The 19,633-nt window shown below is 45.9% G+C and overlaps 1 protein-coding gene across 3 annotated transcripts in view; it reads left to right on the top strand.

Annotated features, from left to right (window-relative positions):
• SLC5A12 (solute carrier family 5 member 12) overlaps positions 1-19,633 on the top strand; it is a 262,873-nt gene that overhangs the window by 222,523 nt on the left and 20,717 nt on the right. For all 3 annotated transcript variants that reach the window (XM_085643630.1, XM_085643628.1, XM_085643629.1), the window contains exons 11-12: positions 9,650-9,736; positions 16,275-16,456. In XM_085643630.1, coding sequence (XP_085499756.1) covers positions 9,650-9,736; positions 16,275-16,456 — 269 coding nt within the window. The remainder of the gene's footprint in view (positions 1-9,649; positions 9,737-16,274; positions 16,457-19,633) is intronic.

Raw genomic sequence — 19,633 nt, 5'->3', positions numbered from 1 at the left:
CACCAGGATTAATGTGAACTCTAACCTAAACTGTCAAAACGACTACATAAAATACTGGATCTTCAGCTAGGTAACTCACTTGCCAACTCCTGTTCAATATCGAAAACACATTACTAAAAAAGATCCAGGACCTCATTGAGTCATGGTCCCTAAAACAAATTACATTGTAGGGCAGCCTAGAATGCACCAAAATCTTAATTGCTCCACAAGTGAACTTTATAATCGGTATGTTCCCGCTCAAACTCTCTGATCCCTTTTTCAAAACCCTCAATAAAGCCATCACCCAATTCATGTGGCAAGTCAAAAAATCCAGAATTGCCACTAAGGCCTTACTACTCAGTAAAGACAAAGGCGGAGTAGTCCTCCGCAACTTCAGCAGACTCCAAACAACTTTATTGATTAAACAATCCACCCACTTGTCAGTAAGAAACTCCCTCTCTCTCCCCCCCATTTGAGAAAGCATGAATAAAGATCCCTTCTCACCATTCACACCTCTATCGGCGAACAGAATGGACCACTTAAACCCCTGCATTCCACAAATATACTGAGAGACACAATGCAAGCAGTGAAACAGCTCTACAAGCATTGCTCCACCAAAGTTAAACACTCCTCATACCATCACTTTAGTACAACCCACTAATAAACATTTACGGAAAATCAATTAATTGGCCTTCTTGGTGAAACCTTAATCTTCTATATGTCAAAGAAGTGCTAATAGAGTCAACTCTATCCCATTCTCTTTGCTTCAAACATCCTTCAGCATTCCACATCAAGAACTTTATAACTTCTTAAAACTTAAAGTTGCTTTCAATCGTAATCACCACTATCGCAACCCTCAGCCCCCATTCATTCTCATTAAACGCAACTCTCTTTCATCACAAGATCATCAAGCGTCAAAAATCCATAAATAACTTTTGGAATTTGCAGATAACCCCATCCATAAAACAAATGGCATAACTCCTGCCTCAAGGAGAAATATACTCATCTAACAGAAAACAACTGGTCGCTCATCTGGAGATACGCAACTAAATCCAAGAGCTCCCCAGTCATTCTGTGATGTAAATATTGGTTGCTATATAGATCCTTCTGGACCCCTGCTAAACTATGCAAACTAGGCCTGCTATACTCAAAAAATATGTTAGAACTGATCCTCTGAAGTGGAAGACCTTGAGCGCATAATTTTCTATTGCCCGATGCTTCGTTCTTATTGGGAAAGTATTAATAAAACTTTGAATACCATCTGCCAATGTGACGTGAGGCTAGACCTTCTGCTAATTGCTTTAGGTCTCTGGGCTCCCCCCCCCCCCCTTCCCCCATGTCTCAATTCAACAGAACTTCTCTTTTTTGACCTGCTACTTATACTAGGCATCAAAACTATACTTTGCGATTGAAAGGGCTCCAAAGCTATATCATACCATACTTGGTAGGCCTGGGTATGCTTCTTCAGCAGTGCCAATTACACCATCCTTAACCTAAGCTTTTATCAATGCAAATCAAGACTACTTTGGTCCCCCCGGACGCCCATATGAAAGCCGAATCCACTCCTACCTAGGAAAACAGGATGTCACACTTCCCTGGGTACCCGCTCCTTCTCCCTCCACCCTTTCTCTCTTCACTCTCACTCCATTTTTACTCCTCCCCCTTTCCTCCTCTACTATTTACTTTTCTCCAGGTCTGATGAGAAGTATAACCACAGCCCAAAAAAAAATTGCTGGTAAAATCTTGACATCGATAATCTATCACCTAGCCTCTATCATCCTGCACTTCTTTCCATCTAGTTGATCAACGATGTCTATCAAGGGATCATGTTGCTATTGAATGATGTATATTGTTCTGATGACACTTGCAATGCATTATAATATTGTTTGTTCAGGTGATAATGGTAATACACTGTAATAGTGTGTGCTTTTCATTTCTTCATTTCTTCCTTTCATTGTACAATGTCCATATCTCCGATCTTTCTCTCTTTAATTTTGTATACTTAAAAACTCCCAATAAAATGGGTTTTTTGTAACGTAAATTGCTAGATATATCACGAGGCATTGTTTCAATTGTTCTGACATGGGATAGGTATGAACTTATAACTCAAACTCATTCTATTGCAATTTCTATAATTCGTGCAAAACTCCAGTTAAAATTATATATTATTATAAAAAGGAATTTGTGAACATTGTAGTTCAAGTGTGCCACTCAGTAGCATCCGAGTGTAACAAAATTGCGTTTACTAGAGTTTATTGGGGCAAAGGCTAACGTTGTAAACTTCGAAACTAACTTCTGATATTTTATCAGACAATGCAAGAAAAAGCAGAGTGTGTACACAAAGGCTCTGGATGAAAGCTCTAAAGCCACTTTGCAAGTTTTCAGCAAAGCTGTCAACTAACGACGACCCCTCATTTCCAGGTATTTTGGTCAGAACAGTAAGACATATATGTCTGTCTATACAACACCTGAACAAAAACTACAGACAAGGGAGAAAGGTTGCATAATCCACCCTTTGAAGGGAACGAGGCCACTGGACACATTCTGTTGTGTAAATTGATAAAAAGTAAATCATACAATAAGTAATGCCACCTGTCGTCAGAACCTTCCAACATAGAACGTGGTACAAGACAGGGCTGTCCTTTGTCCCCCCTCCTTTTTGCCCTTGTTCTGGAACCTTTGGCGTGTAAGATCCGGCAATGTCATAGAGGGGAAACTTCCTTTACCACGCAACCATTACAACGCGGTATGGTTACATCGTGGTTTTGACAACGCAAGTCGTTATACCGACTTGCACTGGAGGGCGCTCTAGACTAAGGAATAGTGTGAATTACTATTCCAACACCTTCCCTACTGTACGTAGACTGGAGTTGGAATAGTAATTCACACTATTCCTAAATCCAGCGCCCTCCAACGCAAGTCGATGTAATGACTTGCGTTGTCAAGACCGCGATGTAACATACCGCGTTGTGATGGTACGCGTTGTATCATCAGTTAGGAAAAGGTACCCCCTTGAAAATACTATTTTAGGTCAGGGATCAGGGGGAGAAAGGCACTGTAAACAAAGACTGATAAGTATCCCTCTTGACCTCTATTTCTTTTACTTGACAATTGATTTGTTGTGGGTTCACATGAAAAACAGACAATCACTTATGTTTAAGCTTTTCAACTCATATGTTTATTTTTTTGTTTTTTATATAAATTGTTTTTATAATATTTCCTTGTTCAAATACATTTTTTTATTTACATACATTATCTACAGATGTCATCTTATTCCTAAACACACCTTGTACAATGATATATTCAATTACTGTGCTTGTTTCATATTCTCAACAAAGTGCTTGACGATATAAGCTAATACTCATTATAAAAAACCTCTCTCCTATAATTTTAAGAGAAATCCCCACAGCAATCACTCCTCTGTTCATACCACATGCATTTCACTATCATACAACACATTCACACTCCACCCCAGATGTGCACCATCGGTGTTGCTGGACTAGCCAGAGCTGGGCTAATTACTCAACCCTTAGATTATGGTGCCAATTCCTAGGGTGTGACACTCTGTCTTGGTCGACGCACGTTTCGGTGGATCTAATTTCTTTTCTTGCCACCTTCTTCAGGACCTTTTTGTTTGCGAGATTATCGCGGGCAAAAATGAGGGGATTAATGTTCTGTATTTTGGTATTGCGCACGTAGTGAGAGTTTTCCCCACAAGCGATGTTGCTGGTGACGTTCTTTTCCTTTTTACAATGCAATCAAAACTTAATGAGACCGTATTGCAATCCTAATAGTCAGTTGCACATTTCCTCATGTGTTTATTCGGATCCAATACTCGAATTTGCTTTTTCCAAGCCTTTCTCGTAGTGCTGGTGGCTCACTAGCTCCTAAGGGCTGCTCATGGGGCTCCACAGGCGTTTTCTAAGGAAATAGCGTGGTATTGGTCTATTCCGTTTGTTTTTTTCGCCGCGTAGTACGGTGACCCAGTTTACTGATATCTATCTTCTTTGGTGCTCTGTCGGTTATTTCATGATCTCCTTCAGCAACTCGCATCGCAGACTTCCGCCTCCAGTACGCGTTGTATCATCATACATCCTCATAGAGCCGCTGCCCTTAATTTTAATCACCGGCCAGTCGGGATCTCCATGTACGCGGACGATATGGTCCTATATATCCACGATCCCCAGCTTCATTCATCTCCGATTATCCGGGAATATATTAAATTTGGTCAGTTCTCAGGGCTTCAGATTAACTGGGAAAAATCGGTTATTATTCCTCTAACGCTGACTATGACTCCATCCCAGTTAGAATACCCATTGGTATGGTCTGAGGATCCGGTCAAATACCTGGGTGTATGGGTGCACCGCGATCCTGATATTGTGATCAAAGAGAACTATGGCCAAGCATACAACACCCTGGTGCAACAAGTGGATCAATCAATCAATCAATGACACTTATAGAGCGCGCTACATACCCGTAGGGTCTCAAGGCGCTGGGGGGGGGGGGGGGTGCCGCTACTGCTCGAATAGCCAGGTCTTCAGCTTCTTCCTGAAGGAGAGGTGGTCTTGGGTCAGGCGCAGGTCGGTCGGGAGGGAGTTCCAGTTCTTGGTGGCCAGGTAGGAGAAGGACCTTCCTCCTGTAGTCGCTCTTCGGATGCGGGGGACGGCGGCGAGGGCGTGGTTGGCTGATCGGAGGTGGCGCGTGGGAGCGTAGAAGTTGACTCGGCTGTTGAGGTAGCTCGGGCCTTGGTCGTGTAGGGCTTTGTGTGCGTGGGTGAGGAGGCGGAAGGTGATTCTCTTGTTGACGGGGAGCCAGTGAAGGTCTCTCAGATGTCTGGAGATGTGGCTGGATCGTGGGATGTCGAGGATGAGTCTGGCTGAGGCGTTCTGGATCCGCTGGAGTCTCTTCTGGAGCTTGGCGGTGGTACCGGCGTAGAGGGCGTTACCGTAGTCCAGTCGGCTGGTGACGAGGGCCTGGGTGACGGTCCTCCTGGTCTCGGTGGGGATCCACCAGAAGATTTTCCGAAGTATGCGTAGGATGTTGAAGCACGCCGAGGAGACGTTGTTGACCTGCCTGGTCATGGAGAGGGAGGAGTCCAGGATGAAGCCCAGGTTGCGTGCATGGTCTGTCGGTTTGGGTGCGGTGCCCAGGGCGGGAGGCCACCAGGAGTCGTCCCAGGCGGAGGGTGAAGAGCCCAGGATGAGAACCTCCGTCTTGTCCGAGTTCAGTTTCAGGCGGCTGGTCGTCATCCACTCGGCTACCTCTTTCATCCCTTCGTGCAGGTTGGCTCTGGCGGCGGCGGGGTCGTTGGTCAGGGAGAGGATCAGCTGGGTGTCGTCGGCGTAGGAGATTATGCTGAGGTTGTGTTTGCGTACGATGGCCGCGAGGGGGCTCATGTAGACGTTGAAGAGGGTGGGGCTCAGAGATGATCCTTGTGGGACGCCGCAGATGACTTCGGAGGCCTCTGACTTGTACGGTGGAAGGCGGACTCTCTGTGTTCTTCCGTCGAGGAAGGAGATGATCCATTCCAGCGCCTTGTCCTTGATTCCGATGTTGCTGAGGCGCCGTACTAGGGTGCGGTGGCAGACCGTGTCGAATGCCGCGGAGAGGTCTAGGAGGATGAGGGCCGCTGTTTCTCCATTGTCCATCAGGGCTCGGATGTCATCGGTTGCGGCGATGAGGGCGGTCTCGGTGCTGTGATTGGCTCGGAAGCCGGACTGTGAAGGGTCGAGGGATCCGTTCGTCTCGAGGAAGGCGGCCATCTGCTTGTTGACGGTCTTCTCGATGACTTTGGCTGGAAACGGGAGAAGCGAGATGGGGCGGTAATTCTTGAGGTCGGTGGGGTCCGCTGTTGGTTTCTTGAGTAGAGCGCTGAGTTCGGCGTGTTTCCAGCTCTCGGGGAAGATGGCGGTGTCGAAGGATGTGTTGATGATGTCTCGCAGGTGGGGTGCGATGACAGCGTCGGCCTTGTTGAAGACGTGGTGAGGGCAGGGGTCGGTCGGTGATCCGGAGTGGATGGAGTTCATCGTGCGGGTGGTGTCTTCGGTGCTGATCGGGGTCCAGGCGTGGAGGGTGGTGGTGGGTGGGGGTGGTTGGACGGTCATGGTGTGCGATGGTTGGTTGTTGAAGCTACTGTGTATGTCCGTGATCTTGTTGTGGAAGTATGAAGCGAGGGAGTTGCAGAGGTCTTGCGATGGGGTGATGTCGTTGTTTCCTGCGCTGGGGTTGGAGAGCTCTTTCACGATGTTGAAGAGTTCCTTGCTGTTGTGTGCATTGTTGTCCAACCGGTCCTTGAATGCTGTTTTCTTGGCGGCGCGGATCAGCTGGTGGTGTTTCCGGGTGGCAAGTTTGTAGGAGGTCCTGTTGTCCGGTGTCGGTTCCCTTTTCCAGACTTTCTCGAGGGCTCGGAGGTTCTTCTTGGAGCACTTGAGTTCGTCGGTGAACCATGGGGCCTTCTTGCTGCCGGGTCTGCCAGGCGGGGTCCTCAGCGGGGCGAGCTCGTCCGCGCAGTCGCTGATCCACTTCGTGAGGTTGTCGGCGGCCTGGCTGGGGTTCGCTGAGCTGGCAGGAGGGTGCTGGCTCAGGGAGGTGGCGAGCTGGTCTGCTGTGATCTTGTTCCAGCTTCTGTGGGCGGCTTGTTGCTGGTGTTGGTGGGTCGTCGTTCTCTTGAAGGTGAAGTGGACGCAGCTGTGGTCCGTCCATTGAAGCTCTGTGGCGTGGCTGAAGAGGATGTCTGTGCTGGATGAGAAGACGGCGTCGAGTGTGTGTCCGGCGAGGTGGGTGGGGGTGGACACCAGTTGCTTGAGTCCCAGGTTGGCGAGGTTGTCGAGCAGGGTGCTGGTGTTGTGGTCGTTGTTGTTCTCCAGATGGTAGTTGAGGTCTCCCAGGAGGATGTAGTCAGCGGAGGGGAGGGCATGCGGGCTGACGAAGTCGGCGATGTCCTCGCTGAATTGCGTGCGTGGTCCAGGGGGTCGGTAGATCAGGGTGCCTCTGAGGGTGGTGTTCGGGTTGGTGTGGATCTGGAAGTGCAGGTGTTCGGCGCTGGTCAGGGTGTTGTCGGTGCTGGTCGTGATCCGGATGGTGTTTCTGTGGATGATGGCGATGCCTCCTCCCATCTGGTTGGCGTTTCGGTCCCTCCGGACGATCTTGTAGCCCTCTGGGATAGCGATGGCGATGTCAGGAGCTGAAGAGGCGTTCATCCAGGTCTCCGTGAGGAAGGCAACGTCCGGGGCTGTGGCGTCTAGGAGGTTCCAGAGTTCGATGGCGTGTCTGTGGACGGAGCGGGTGTTGAGCAGGATGCACTTGAGGTGGGTGCTGCTGGTGTTCGACTTTGCGGGTGCTGGTGTGCGGCTGGTCTGGGTGCAGGAGAACTTGCAGGCGTGGCAGCTGAAAGGTCCGTGGGTGCATCGTGGTGTGGCTTGGTGGCAATTCGGGAGTCGGACGGTGTTGAGAGCGATGAGGGTGGCGGCGGAGTACGTCAGGCGGGTAGGTCGGGGTCCTCGTGGGCCAGGGGTCCTGGCGCTGGACGCGATCCGGTCGCGGACGGGCGCAGGCGGGCTTACCTTTGGCGCACCTTCGGCGCTCAGTCGGCGCACCCGCTGCGCGTGGCCGCTGCGCGTTCGCACGGTCGCCATTTAAGGCGAAGTGCGCGGGTGGGCGGAGCAGCTGGGAGGCGGGAGCGGGGAGGGTTACAGAAGGCAAAGGGGGCGGGGACAGGCGGCGGTGGCGGGAGCGGGGAGGGTTACAGAAGGCAAAACGGGGCGGAAAGCAACACGGGGAAAAGAAATAACCACAGAACAGGCTAAAATACGATAAACAAGGGGAAAAAAAAGAGAGTTAGACCAAGCAGGCACAGATTCCCGTCAAGACAAGGGTGGGCGGAGCAGCTGGGAGGCGGGAGCGGGGAGGGTTACAGAAGGCAAAAGCGGGGCGGAGAGCAACACGGGGAAAATGAAATAACCACAAAGCAAGCAAAAATACGATAAACAAGGGGAAAAAAAAGATAATTAAACCAAGCAGGCACAGATTCACGTCAAGGCAGGGGCACAAACAACAAGTGGATAAGTGGTCCCTTCTACCATTGTCCCTGGCGGATCGTATAGCAGTAATTAAAATGGTCATACTTCCTAGGTTTTTATATCTGTTTTGTAATATCCCAATCAAACTAACCAAACATTATTTTAAAACGGTGCAAACCGAGTTACTGAGATTAATATGGGGGAACAAGCAACCTAGAATTAGCTGGCTCACATTAACGCTTGTCTATGAAAAGGGTGGAGTCACTGCTCCTGACTTCTATGTCTATTATCTCTGTGTGCAGGCCCAATACGCTTACTATTGGTTCATATCCCATGATTACATTCCGCACGTGGCTGTGGAGGACGGTGATCAACACATATGACACAACTATCGCGGCCTGGCAGGTGATTAGCAAGCGCGCACACAATCTTCCTTTATATGCTCCTGCGTTACCCCTCGCTGGACATACGGCTTTATCTGTCACTCAGGAAAGTGGGCCCATAACTGCTCTAAAGGAGGCTGGCATCGCACACATGAGCGATCTTTACCCGGGGGGCAGGTATATTGCCGGTGTTGACCTAAATTATATCCAGAATCCCACTCTACTCTTTCAGTACACATGCTATCAGTTGAAGCGCGCGGTAGGAGATCACTATACTGACTTTCCCGCTGAACCGGAAACCCTTAAGTCACTTCAGTAGCCCCAACCAAGAAAAAACTGATTAACAAGTTATACAAGGCGGTGCAGGATGAAACAGTCCATAGGCCAGATAAAAGCTTGGAACAATGGAATACCGTAGTGACTCCCCCGATCAATCCAAAAGAGTGGGAACAGATTTGCATGTTAACGGGCCATTTGACTCTGAATGGTAATTTGTGTATTGTTGATTTTAAATTCATACATCAAGTGCACCATACTCATGTTAAACTATATAGAATGGGTCTTAGAGATTCTGATAACTGTCGGTGATGTGGCCGAGTCAGTGCTGATGTCCTCCATCTTGCATGGCAATGTCACCCTGTGTTCAAATACTGGGAGAATGTTATCGCATGTATACATACTGTGACAGGTCAGGTGTTGCAGTGCACGCCCCTAGAGTGCCTCCTTGGATATGTCCCCCATCTGAAGGCCGCCATGGGTAGGTTTGTGCGAGTGGCTCTCTTGCTTGCCAAGAGGCGAGTTCTGTTCACGTGGGAGAGTAAACTTGCTCCGAAAATTGATGACTGGGTTAAGGATATGGTGTTCTGCCGTGAGCAGCTGGTCGTCTACGCTGAGAAACTGCCGGCAACATCTAGACCCACGGATATTTGGGCTCCTCTGAGAGAGTATTTGCTAACTCAGCCAGATGATGACTTTCTGTGATTTTGTCTGAGAAATTGTGCTTGATAAGTTACCGCATTACCTGAAATGTTTAACAACGTAGCAAATGCAGGGCACTCCGTATGCATATGTGACGTCTTCTGATCACTGGAATGTACCTCTTGTTGTTTTTTTTTATGTTGATGATTATTTTTATATTGTTTTTCTGGAATGTTCACATGCTGTATGCTAATGCAAAAACTTCAATAAAAAAAAAATAATATTAAAAAAAAGTAACGCCACCTGTATTTTTCACATTAAAATGATAATTTTTTACCTTTGTGTTAACAGGCTGCACTAAGCATTCATGGGATGTGCGGGGGCCCAATGCTGGGATTATTTACTTTAGGGATTGTTTTTCCCTGGACAAATTGGAAGGTAAAATGATTTCTATGGTTGAACATGAAAATAGTTGTTTCTGCAGGTCTTAAACATTACTTCCATGAACTTTGTCTGCTCTCTTTGTTAATAATATGTTGTTACACTGATTTTGTTATATTTTTTGTCTTAATTATGGGAATGCAAATGCACAGATTTAGCAGTGTAGCAAAGCATAAATAATTATTTTGAAGTTAAATGATATTACAACATTTGCATTGGTATTTTTAACATGACACCATACGTTGCTATACAATGCCGAATGGCTGCATTTCTCCGTCATTATGCTCTTCACTTATGGTTCTTTCCCATCATCGTTGGCCCACCTGGGGTGGCAGGATATATATCCTGGTGTATGTCTGATGCATCCAGCAAAAAGTGAATGAAACATTTCCCAACTCTAACATCTTACAACTAGGGCGGTGTGCAGAAATGTTAAGTCTATGTGGGACATGGGTGCCTTCCCTGGTACCCCTTCATTTGGCTGGCTGTGGAGACTGAATGGTTGCTCTCAGTGTACCTGATGTGCAATATTTCCTCTGGCAGTGTGGGATCGGAAGGCTACGTTTTTTCCATTTGTAAAATTGGAGAAATGAGCCATCATTGTTAATAAAATACAAGTACTGTGTTTTCATTTATCACAAAAAAATAAGAATACTTAGGATGCGTTACCAATTTTGATGACAAAAGCAAATGTAGATGTCTGGATCTTTGGCATGCGAAACCTATATTTCATTATATTTGCTGCTGTGAAATGCTGGAATATTGTACACCTCCAGCTTAAATCTTTAGGAAACGAAAAAATATAGGAAATTGATCAAATGCCTATGCCCTTTCAACCAATCAGTATTTGTAGAGCGCAGCTTATCTATCACCTGAGAGCGAATCCAGGCGCTGGGTAGCTCGTCTTAGTTGAAGGTCTTACGTTTCTTTCTGAAGTTCGTCAGCAAGAATGATGTACAGAGGCCCAGGGCGTCTCAGGACTTGGTGGTGTGGAGGGAGAAAGAGCGTCCTCCACTGTGGTTTTGACGGATGCATGGTGTCTGTGCGGGGGCAAGGGAAGCGGAGCGGATGTTTCTGGATGGTTGGTGGAAGTTCAGTCTGTGGTTCATGTATGTTGGTTCTTGGTCATGGAGGGCTTTTTAGGCGTGTAACCCTAGTTTGAATTGGCATGTTTTCTGGACGGGGAGCAAGTGGTGGTTCCTCAGGTGCTGGGCAGGTTGAGGATCAATCTGGCCACTGTATTCTGTTTCGTCGGGGGCCTTCTCATGAGTTTGATGGTACAGTGCTTTGCTGTAGTCCGACAGCTGGTGATAAGCGCTTGCATGACTGTTTTTCTAGTGCTTGCAGAGAGCCATATGAAGATTCTTTGGAACGTGCGGATAGTATGGAAACAGACTACGGATACTGTATTGATCTGTTGTTTCATGGTGAGTTTGCTGTCCAGAATGATGCCGAGGCTGCGGGGATCAGCACTTCGGTCTTGTCAGTGTTGAGCTTTAGGCAGTCATCCTTAATCCAGTCTGTGACATTCTTCATGCAGTTGTGGAAGTTGGTCTTTGTTGTAGTGGGGTTTGCTGAGAGTGAGAGGATGAGCTGGGTATCATCGGTGTAAGATAAAATGTTGATCTTGTGGGTTCTGATGAGGTCGGCTAGTGGTGTCATGTAGATTTAGAAGAGGGTGGGGCTGAGGGATGAACCTTGGGGGACACCGCAGATGGTGCTCTTGGGTTGCGAGGTGAAGGGGGTGGATTCTCTGTGTACGTTACGTGAGGAATTATGATATCCATTTGACTACGTGTCCCCTTATTCTGATCTGGTGAAGTCTTTTGATGAATGTGTGGTGGGACATGGTGTTCAAGGCTGCAGAGAGGTCAAGAAGGATCAGGGCGGACGATTCTCCTCTGTCCAGTAAAGTGCGGATGTCGTCTGTGGCGGCGATCAGGGCAGCCTCGGTGCTGTGGTTGGCTCAGAAACTCGATTGGGAGGGATCTAGCAGGTTGTTTCTCTCCAATTGTTCTATGAGCTGAGGGTTGATCGCCTTCTCCAGGACTTTTACGGGAAACGGGAGCAGCAAGAAGGGGTGTTAGTCTTGGAGGTCACAGGGGTCTGCGGAGGGTTTCTTGAGGAGAGGTTTGACCTCAGCGTGTTTCTATGCATCATGAAAGGTAGCTGTATGGATGGATGCATTGAGGATGGTGGTGAGTTGATGGCTAATCTCGTTACGTCCTAGGTTGACGAGGCAGTGGAGGCATGGGTCTGTGGGTGCTCCTGAGTGGATGGAGTTCATTGTGGCTCTGGTGTCCGGTGTGGTGAGCTGTTCCTGTGTGGTGAGATGTTGGTCTGGGGAGGCTTCCATAGGAGTGGGGAGGCTGAGGAGGTCAGTGGGTTGGGGGTCAAAGTTCCTGTAGATGGTAGATATTTTGTAGTGGAAGTGATAGCTAGAGCGCCGCAGAATTCCTGTGAGGGAGGAATCATGTTCTCATGGCTGATGGACAGGAGAACTCTCTGACGATGCTGAAGAGTTCCTTGGTGTGGTTGGTGATAGCCTTGATGTGGTCTAAAAGAGCATCCTTTTTCACGTCTTTGAGTCATTTGTGGTATTTATTATGGGCTGACTTGACGTTGGCTCAGTCTGTATCATCTCTGCTGGTGTGCTATCTTCTTTCTAGTTGTTTTCTACTGCGTTTCATTGTGCTAAGTTCCGAAGTGTACCAGCTCGCTCATTTGGTGGCTCTGAGAGTATTGGCAGATTTGGTGCGGACAACTCGGTCGGCAGCGTCGGTAAACTGCCTGTTTTGAGGTTGGTTGTGGCATCCGGCTGGGTGGTGTTGAGGATGTCCATCCATTGGTTCTACGTCACTTTGCTCTAGTTGCAGAAGGAGGCACTGGGGGAGATGGAGGTGGTGCGAGGTGGTCCAGTGATGGTGAATTGGATAATGGAGTGGTTGGTCCAGGTGAGTTCTATGGTGTGGCTGTATTTGACTCTGCTGCTGGAAGTGAATATAGGGTCTAGTGTGTGTCCTGCTCTGTGTGTTGGGTCTGTGACCAGCTGGGTGAGGCCGATGTTGTCCAGTCATTCCAGGAGGTTGGCGGAATTTGTGTCTGTGGGGTTATCCAGGTGGAAGCTGAGGTCTTTGAGGCAGATGTAATGCTTGGATTTGATGGCGAATGGGGCGATGAAGTCTATGATGGTGTCGCAGAGGCTGGTTCATGGTCCTGGGGGGTCTGTGGATGAGGGTGCCTTTGATGATTGTTTTAGCATCAATGTGGAGTTGGAAATTCGGGTGTTCCTTGATCGCCGTGGGTTCGTCTTCAGTGGTGGTGCAGCGGATTGAATCTTTGTGGATGATGGTGATGCCACCTCCGTGTTTGTTGGTGCAGTCCTGGTGTTTCATCTTGTAGCCATTGGGCATCGAGGTGGCGATGTAGGGCGCTGAAGAGGGATTGAGGCTTGTCTCTGTGCTGAAGGTCACATCGGGGCAAGGGTAGGGATGGTGTTTCAGATGCCACGGTGACATGTTTGCAGAGTGATTTGGCATTGATCAGGATGCATCGGAGTAGTTATGGGTGGGTGTCGGCCGGGGGGGTAGGAGTGACGCTGGCTTCTACGAGGACAGGCAGTGCTCGGTCTTTTGGCAATATGTGCCTCTTAGTTAAAGATATTGAGTTATATTGCATGTGCCTCTTCCTTAAGTAAATTAACACCCATGATTCTCATGCCTGTGGTAAAATGAAAACATTTGTGCAGTGAATTGATTAGCTCATTTAATTAAATCATCTATTATTTTTCTAAGGTACTGTGGTGCATGTAAAAGTAGGCATACTACATACATGCAAATCTAGGTAGAGGGATCTAAGTGAGAAAATGGTAACTCCCCAGCAAAATGATAGAATGCTAGTTAACTAACTTGTATGAAAGCGCTATAAACAAACTTTCTGTTAAAGAAATCAGAAATTGTCTCTTAGTTGGTCTCATTCATGGAACTGTCCATGGTTTACGTGAAAAATGTCAGTATATACTGCAATGATTTTCTGGGTGATCTTCTTATTATAGTACTCCTACTTTAAGTTCTAGGGCCTCAGTCTGGGTGGCCCAAATCAATGGCCTAATTTAGAGTTTGTGACTCCATCACAAACATATTCTGAATTTAGCAGACCGTCAGTTTTTGTACAGCGATGATCCCCTGGCTCTGCCATCAGTAAGTTTACTATGATGGCCTATGAAGCATAACTGAGTAATGACTTCAGACTGCCCACCCTATTTTCTGTCTGTCACTACCAAGGAATATTTGGTGGTCATAATGACTAAGGTGTTGGTGTCATTATTTATTTGCTTTTCAAAAACAAGGATAAGAGTTAGACCTGATAGCCTAAGGGTGGTCGTCCCCCAAACTATTAGCCTCAGTCTTCATTTTTGTTGATTTCGTTGGCCTTAGGACTATGCACACTTTACCAATGCTAACAAGAGCTAAAGTACTCTCTCTTTTAAATATGGTGAAATTGGCTTACACCCAATTTGCCCATTTAATTTACTTGTAATATCCTAGTAAAGTGGTACCAGGACCTGGAAATTAAATGCTACTAGTGGGCCTGCAGCACTTATTGTGCCCCCACTTAAGTAGTTCTATTAAACATTATTCAGGTCTGCCCTTGCAGCCTGTGTGTGCAGTTAAAGTTGCCATTTTTTTGTCCTGGTAGTGAAAAACACTTACATTTGTTTTCCACTACTGCAAGGCCTTCCTTTCCCATACAATAACACTGGGTTAACTTATGACATTTAATGAGTGATAACTTTCAATGGGGAGCAGGTAAGAATCTCAAGTTTGGTGTCTAAAGAATTGTAATTTAAAACCGTCCTTAATGGTAAAGTCAGATTTTAAGTCACAATTCTGAAAGTGCCACTTTTAGAAAGTTTACATTTTCTTGTCCCAAATATTTCGTGCCTGCACCCAGTATCCTGGGTCACATGACTAGGTGTAGCTGCCAGTTGGTCTATGTGTATTGCTCCTATACAGTGAGACAAAGGGGGAGTAGGTGTTGGCAGGATGGACCATCTCTGACTTAATGAGGAGAATGAGCTGTAACCTACCACACTTGCACATCATAAAGACTCTGCCCAGAACACTCTCAGAGGGTTTTGACACCAGATAAGTTGGGGCCAGGACAGGGAGGTATGACATTCCAAGCACCTAAGGGGATGGATACCTCCAGAACCTTCTCTCTGCAAATGGGCACCATTTATAAACAGTGGACCCTCAGACCCAACTCTTCAGTACACCTCTGGACTTTTGGAAGACTCAAAAGAACTGCTGTACTGCTCTACAAGAAGGGTTGTTTCTCTTTTCCCCTGCTGCCCTGCTTCCTGCTGCCTAACTAAGAAGGGCCGGACCAGCATCTTGATCACAGGATCTCCAGAGTGACTCCAAGGGCTAGGTGGCTGTCCTCCTAATCAGAGCAGTGGGAACAGAAAACTCTCCAACCACCTTGTACCCAGCATCTGGAATCAGTCTGCTGTGAGTCTTGCCCCCTAAGTGGTGCCACGCCAGTCCTGGAACCTTGAAATTGGGCCTGAAGGTGCTCTGCCACCCCAGCTGTGGTCCTGTGAGCAGAACCAATGCAGTATGATGCATCTTGAAGCCTCTTCAGAACTGCCACTGCACCTCACATCCTTGATGCAGGCCTTCTCATCACAAGTCCCTCATCAATGGAATCATCAATGATGATACATGACTCCACATCGCAGCCCAGCAGCTCCTCTGATCCACCTCTGTGCTACGTATCCTCAATGCTGGATCTTGCAAGGCTTCGCAAACCAGCATTCAAGGAACTTTATTCAGCGGGCCAATCTTGTTCCCTTTATCCGGCCCGCGCTCCTGAACTTGTAATTCTGCCCTTGTCCGGTGAGACCGGATAAGCACAGTTGGTGCTTTATTGCAAATCTCCACTTCTACTGACTGGATTTTTGTCATTTTTGTGTCAAATAATTAAATACATTTTATTCTATTTTTATAATTTGGTGTGGGACTTTTCTTGTGTGGTATTTTTACTTTCTGTTTGAAGTGCTGCATAAATACTTTACACATTGCCTCTAAATTAAGCCTGACTGCTTGTGCCAAGCTACCAGAGGGTAAAGCAAGTGTTAATTTGGGGTTTGTTGGTGAATTCACACTAAATAGAATGTACCCAGGGTGAGACAGCCTGCGTTTTGCTGCAGAAAATAGACAATGGAAAGTTTTCAAGACAAAACTGCATTCATAGAAAGAAAATCATTGTAGATAATTCATGATAAGTGCTGAGTGACTGGGAGAACGTCTGCTTAGGCTATTGGATAAACAAGTGAGCATGTCCGCTGACACTATGTCTGAGAGAATGCATACTACTAAACCAAAAGCAAATTGAGGTTTATAATATGAAATCAGTTTCAATAATTCCAAATGATGGAAACAGAATCCGGATTAGGATGCAGATTAAATGCTTAAAAGTTGTCATGTAGATTTGTCTGTTTTTAATTTGAGAGTTATCTTTTTATATGCAGGGTGCACTTGGTGGTCTACTCACTGGAATAACCTTAGCATTCTGGGTTGCGATTGGGGCTTTCATTTACCCGGCACCTGTGACAAAATCTCTTCCTTTGGACCTGGACACAGATGGGTGCCAAGTATTTAATGAGTCGATATACACCACAGTGATAGCTCCAACAGCTGCACAGCCATTCAGGTACAAATATTTATTTATGTATTTATTACTTTTGCTTTCTTAAACAGTTGCCTTTGGCAGAAGATAGTTTGTAGTAAGTAAATGAGGGAAAATCTATCCCTTCCTGACAGAAGTGTGGTACATGATTGAGGTGGGTCAGGAATCTCATTGAGGTTAACCCATTTTCAGGGATTGTAGGAAATCATTTTGCATTCCATTGGATCTTTTTATTTAAAGGTGGGGACGTTGTACTGGCCATAAGCAGGTAGGTTTGCAATATTTTCTTGAACAATTCAAGCCTCAAAGGGTACCCCAGTTCTGGTCAGAACACTTTCCCTACATTTGCTAATTGTGGTTCAATCCGGATTGAGTGATCAGGTTTGTCTTGTGTTTTAAGGACTAGGCATTGAGAAGTCCAGTTCAGTATTCTTCTAGATTGTGCATGGAAAGGGTATCTTCTTACCGGAGGCACAGAACTATTTTGTGGAGAATAACATACATGAAATATGCCAAATTACTTCTTAAGAGGGTGAAAGTTAAGAGTAAAATCCTGCAAAGTGGTATACACTTCCTTTGTCAATATCTGTATGCCTGATAATGATAAAGATAGTGATAGACAAATCGGCAAGACACTAAACTGAAGATTGTGATGAAAAATAAAAAGAAACACTATGCATCGCTTTGCATCTTCATCTCAGAACTGACATCACAAGAAAATACTCTGAAACATTCTGGATTGTGAAATGCACATAGCCTCCAATATGCAGAACACCATCACGCAGAGGGCTATATGAACGTTTTGTTTCTAGCTCTTCTCAGGAGCTCATAACCTTTATTCGATTAGGAAGAAGACACCCAAGTTTGACATTTTGCACATGTTGAAAAATTCTGAACTCCTGTCTCCACCCTTCATGCTCCATGCTCCACACGGCTTCCAGAAACCCCTCAGGGTCTCCAGAAGTGCAGAAGTGCTAGAATGACCCTGGCAATGAGGATACTCAGCAGCGGTTTGAGTGCAGCGTCTGACAAAGTGCTGGAGAAGAGGATGTGAATCACGTCTCCTCTTTTTTGGTATGAATGTAAGAGTATGCCCTGCTCCCAAAGCTATATGTTTATTAGGATATTATTGAATGAAACAGCAAACTAGTAAAGGTTCATCTGATGAGTTATCACAAATTGACTTCTAAATCATCATTGAAAATTAAATGGCAAACAATGCACTGGGAGAAAACAAGATGTTGATTAAACTTTCTTGTATACAAAAATGGAATAGAAGTTGATTTTGATTGAACAGCTAATTTCTTCCTTTTATCTGTTGAAAGATGTAAACATTCTGTAGCAAGTTACCTATGCTTCTGTTCCTGGCTGAAATAATTAGTAGCTGCACGATGCAAAGGACCAACTTGAGGAGATGATGGAAAGACTTATGTGAAACCATGCATAATAAGAAGGACAACACTTTGGTAGTACAATGATTAACATTGTAAAAAATGTCAGCAACTTGTAAATAAGATCAATTATCTTGCACCTCATTACAGTAGTATTGTAAATATTGCTCCACACTTTAATTAGCTTGCTCTGTTACCCATGATACCAGTGATGAAAGAAGAAGATCAAACATTTTAAAAATACCAATTCCTTTCACACATGTAAAGTCTCAGTTCACAGTTCACTGGGACATATGCATGATTTCAGGCTGACTGTGATGAAGAAGAGGTAGACATACAAAGCTGGCCACCCCAATCAAAGATTTTAACCTTTTAACTTAATCTACTTTTTGGTGGTCAAACTCTTCCAGAGGAGCAAGACCCAACGCTGAATCCCATCAAGGTCCCTTGAAGTTGGTGATGTTATAGTCAGGGTCCTACTGAAGTCATTGTTATTGGCACCAAAAGCTTTGAGCGGTACATTTCCATGGTCCAAGGTTTTACCGTTTGACTTAACCCCTTTTTGGTTCTTAAAATCACTTAGGCTGGAAGCTATAGTCGGTCAGGGTCCCAAAAGGCCAGGTCCCTTTACTGTGAGGATTCACTGAGTTCAGTTTCAGCACAGCAAAAATCTCTGAGATGTACAAATCTGGTTTTCTTCTCCACTGAAGGTGCACCCTCTCTTGGGAAGCCTCAACATTTTTTCCAGGTCCTCTGGAGGTGAAAAAAAGACTAAATCACACTTTCCTCTAACTTTTAGGAACGGTCTTTGAGGTCACTCCTACAGCTGCCAGGCCATATAGAAGTCACCTTTGCACTAGGTTTTTCTTCAGCCAGGGCTCCTGCAGGGTCCAATTCTCATTTAGTAGATGGGCCCACTGGTCGAGTCCTTCTGATTTTTGTGTCCCTAGATCAGACAAACAGAATGTCAACCACCAGCTGAAGTCAGACGCCCTTCAAATCTTTCGATGCAGCCTAGTCTTCTTTTTTCAGGTGTTGTAACCTTAGGTCCAGCAAAGTTCTGAGGAGGTAGTCTTATCTTGTACACTAGTTAGTGATTGGAGAATTTCTTCAACCCGATCCTGTCTATTTTCATGGTCTTTGCCCACTTCCTTTTGCAGCAATTCCTTTTTGTTTTACTGTAAAAATTCCCAAAAGCCTTAAGTCCTAAACAGCTAACTCCTTCTTACATCAAAAGTGGTTATAGGTATGCCTAAGCCACTCTTTTATTTACATGATGGCTCCTCTCTCCGATAGATCCAAGAACTGTTTCCCCCATAGTGGTACTGGAGCCAGAGAGTCTAAAGGACCATAAGAATGTATGGATGCAGATCCAGTCAGCTCCATTTGACATCTCATAGTCACAAGAGGTAGTGGAAGGGCTATCTTATTCTAGTTCTAACTGTTCCTGTCACCCCCTCAGATTGCTAATCCCTTTTAATTGGGCAGTTGTTGACAACACCCATCTCTGCCTTTCAGGACATAGAGGCCAGGCTATAGTTCTATTGAGAGCGTCGTGTTAGGCCTCTAGAGGTGACATGAGAGACAAAACTGATTCTAAGCTAATTATGGCTCAAAAAGTACATTTATAAAAGATTACGTTTCCACTAGAATCTTTCACAGCAAGAGGTCATTGAAACTGTACAGGGACTTTTACTATAAGGTTTGCCTACTGTTCCATGCCCAAGTACCAATCGGCCAGTATCATCTGTATCTGTGTGCGCATGTGTAAATTAAACCTTGCCATCAAAAGTGAGTGGCATTTGGCTCC

This window comes from Triturus cristatus, chromosome 3_1, assembly GCF_964204655.1.
Source record: "Triturus cristatus chromosome 3_1, aTriCri1.1, whole genome shotgun sequence".
Taxonomy (NCBI): Eukaryota; Metazoa; Chordata; class Amphibia; order Caudata; family Salamandridae; genus Triturus; species Triturus cristatus.
Note: the sequence above shows the minus strand (reverse complement) of the source record. Positions and strands in the feature narration are given on the sequence as shown.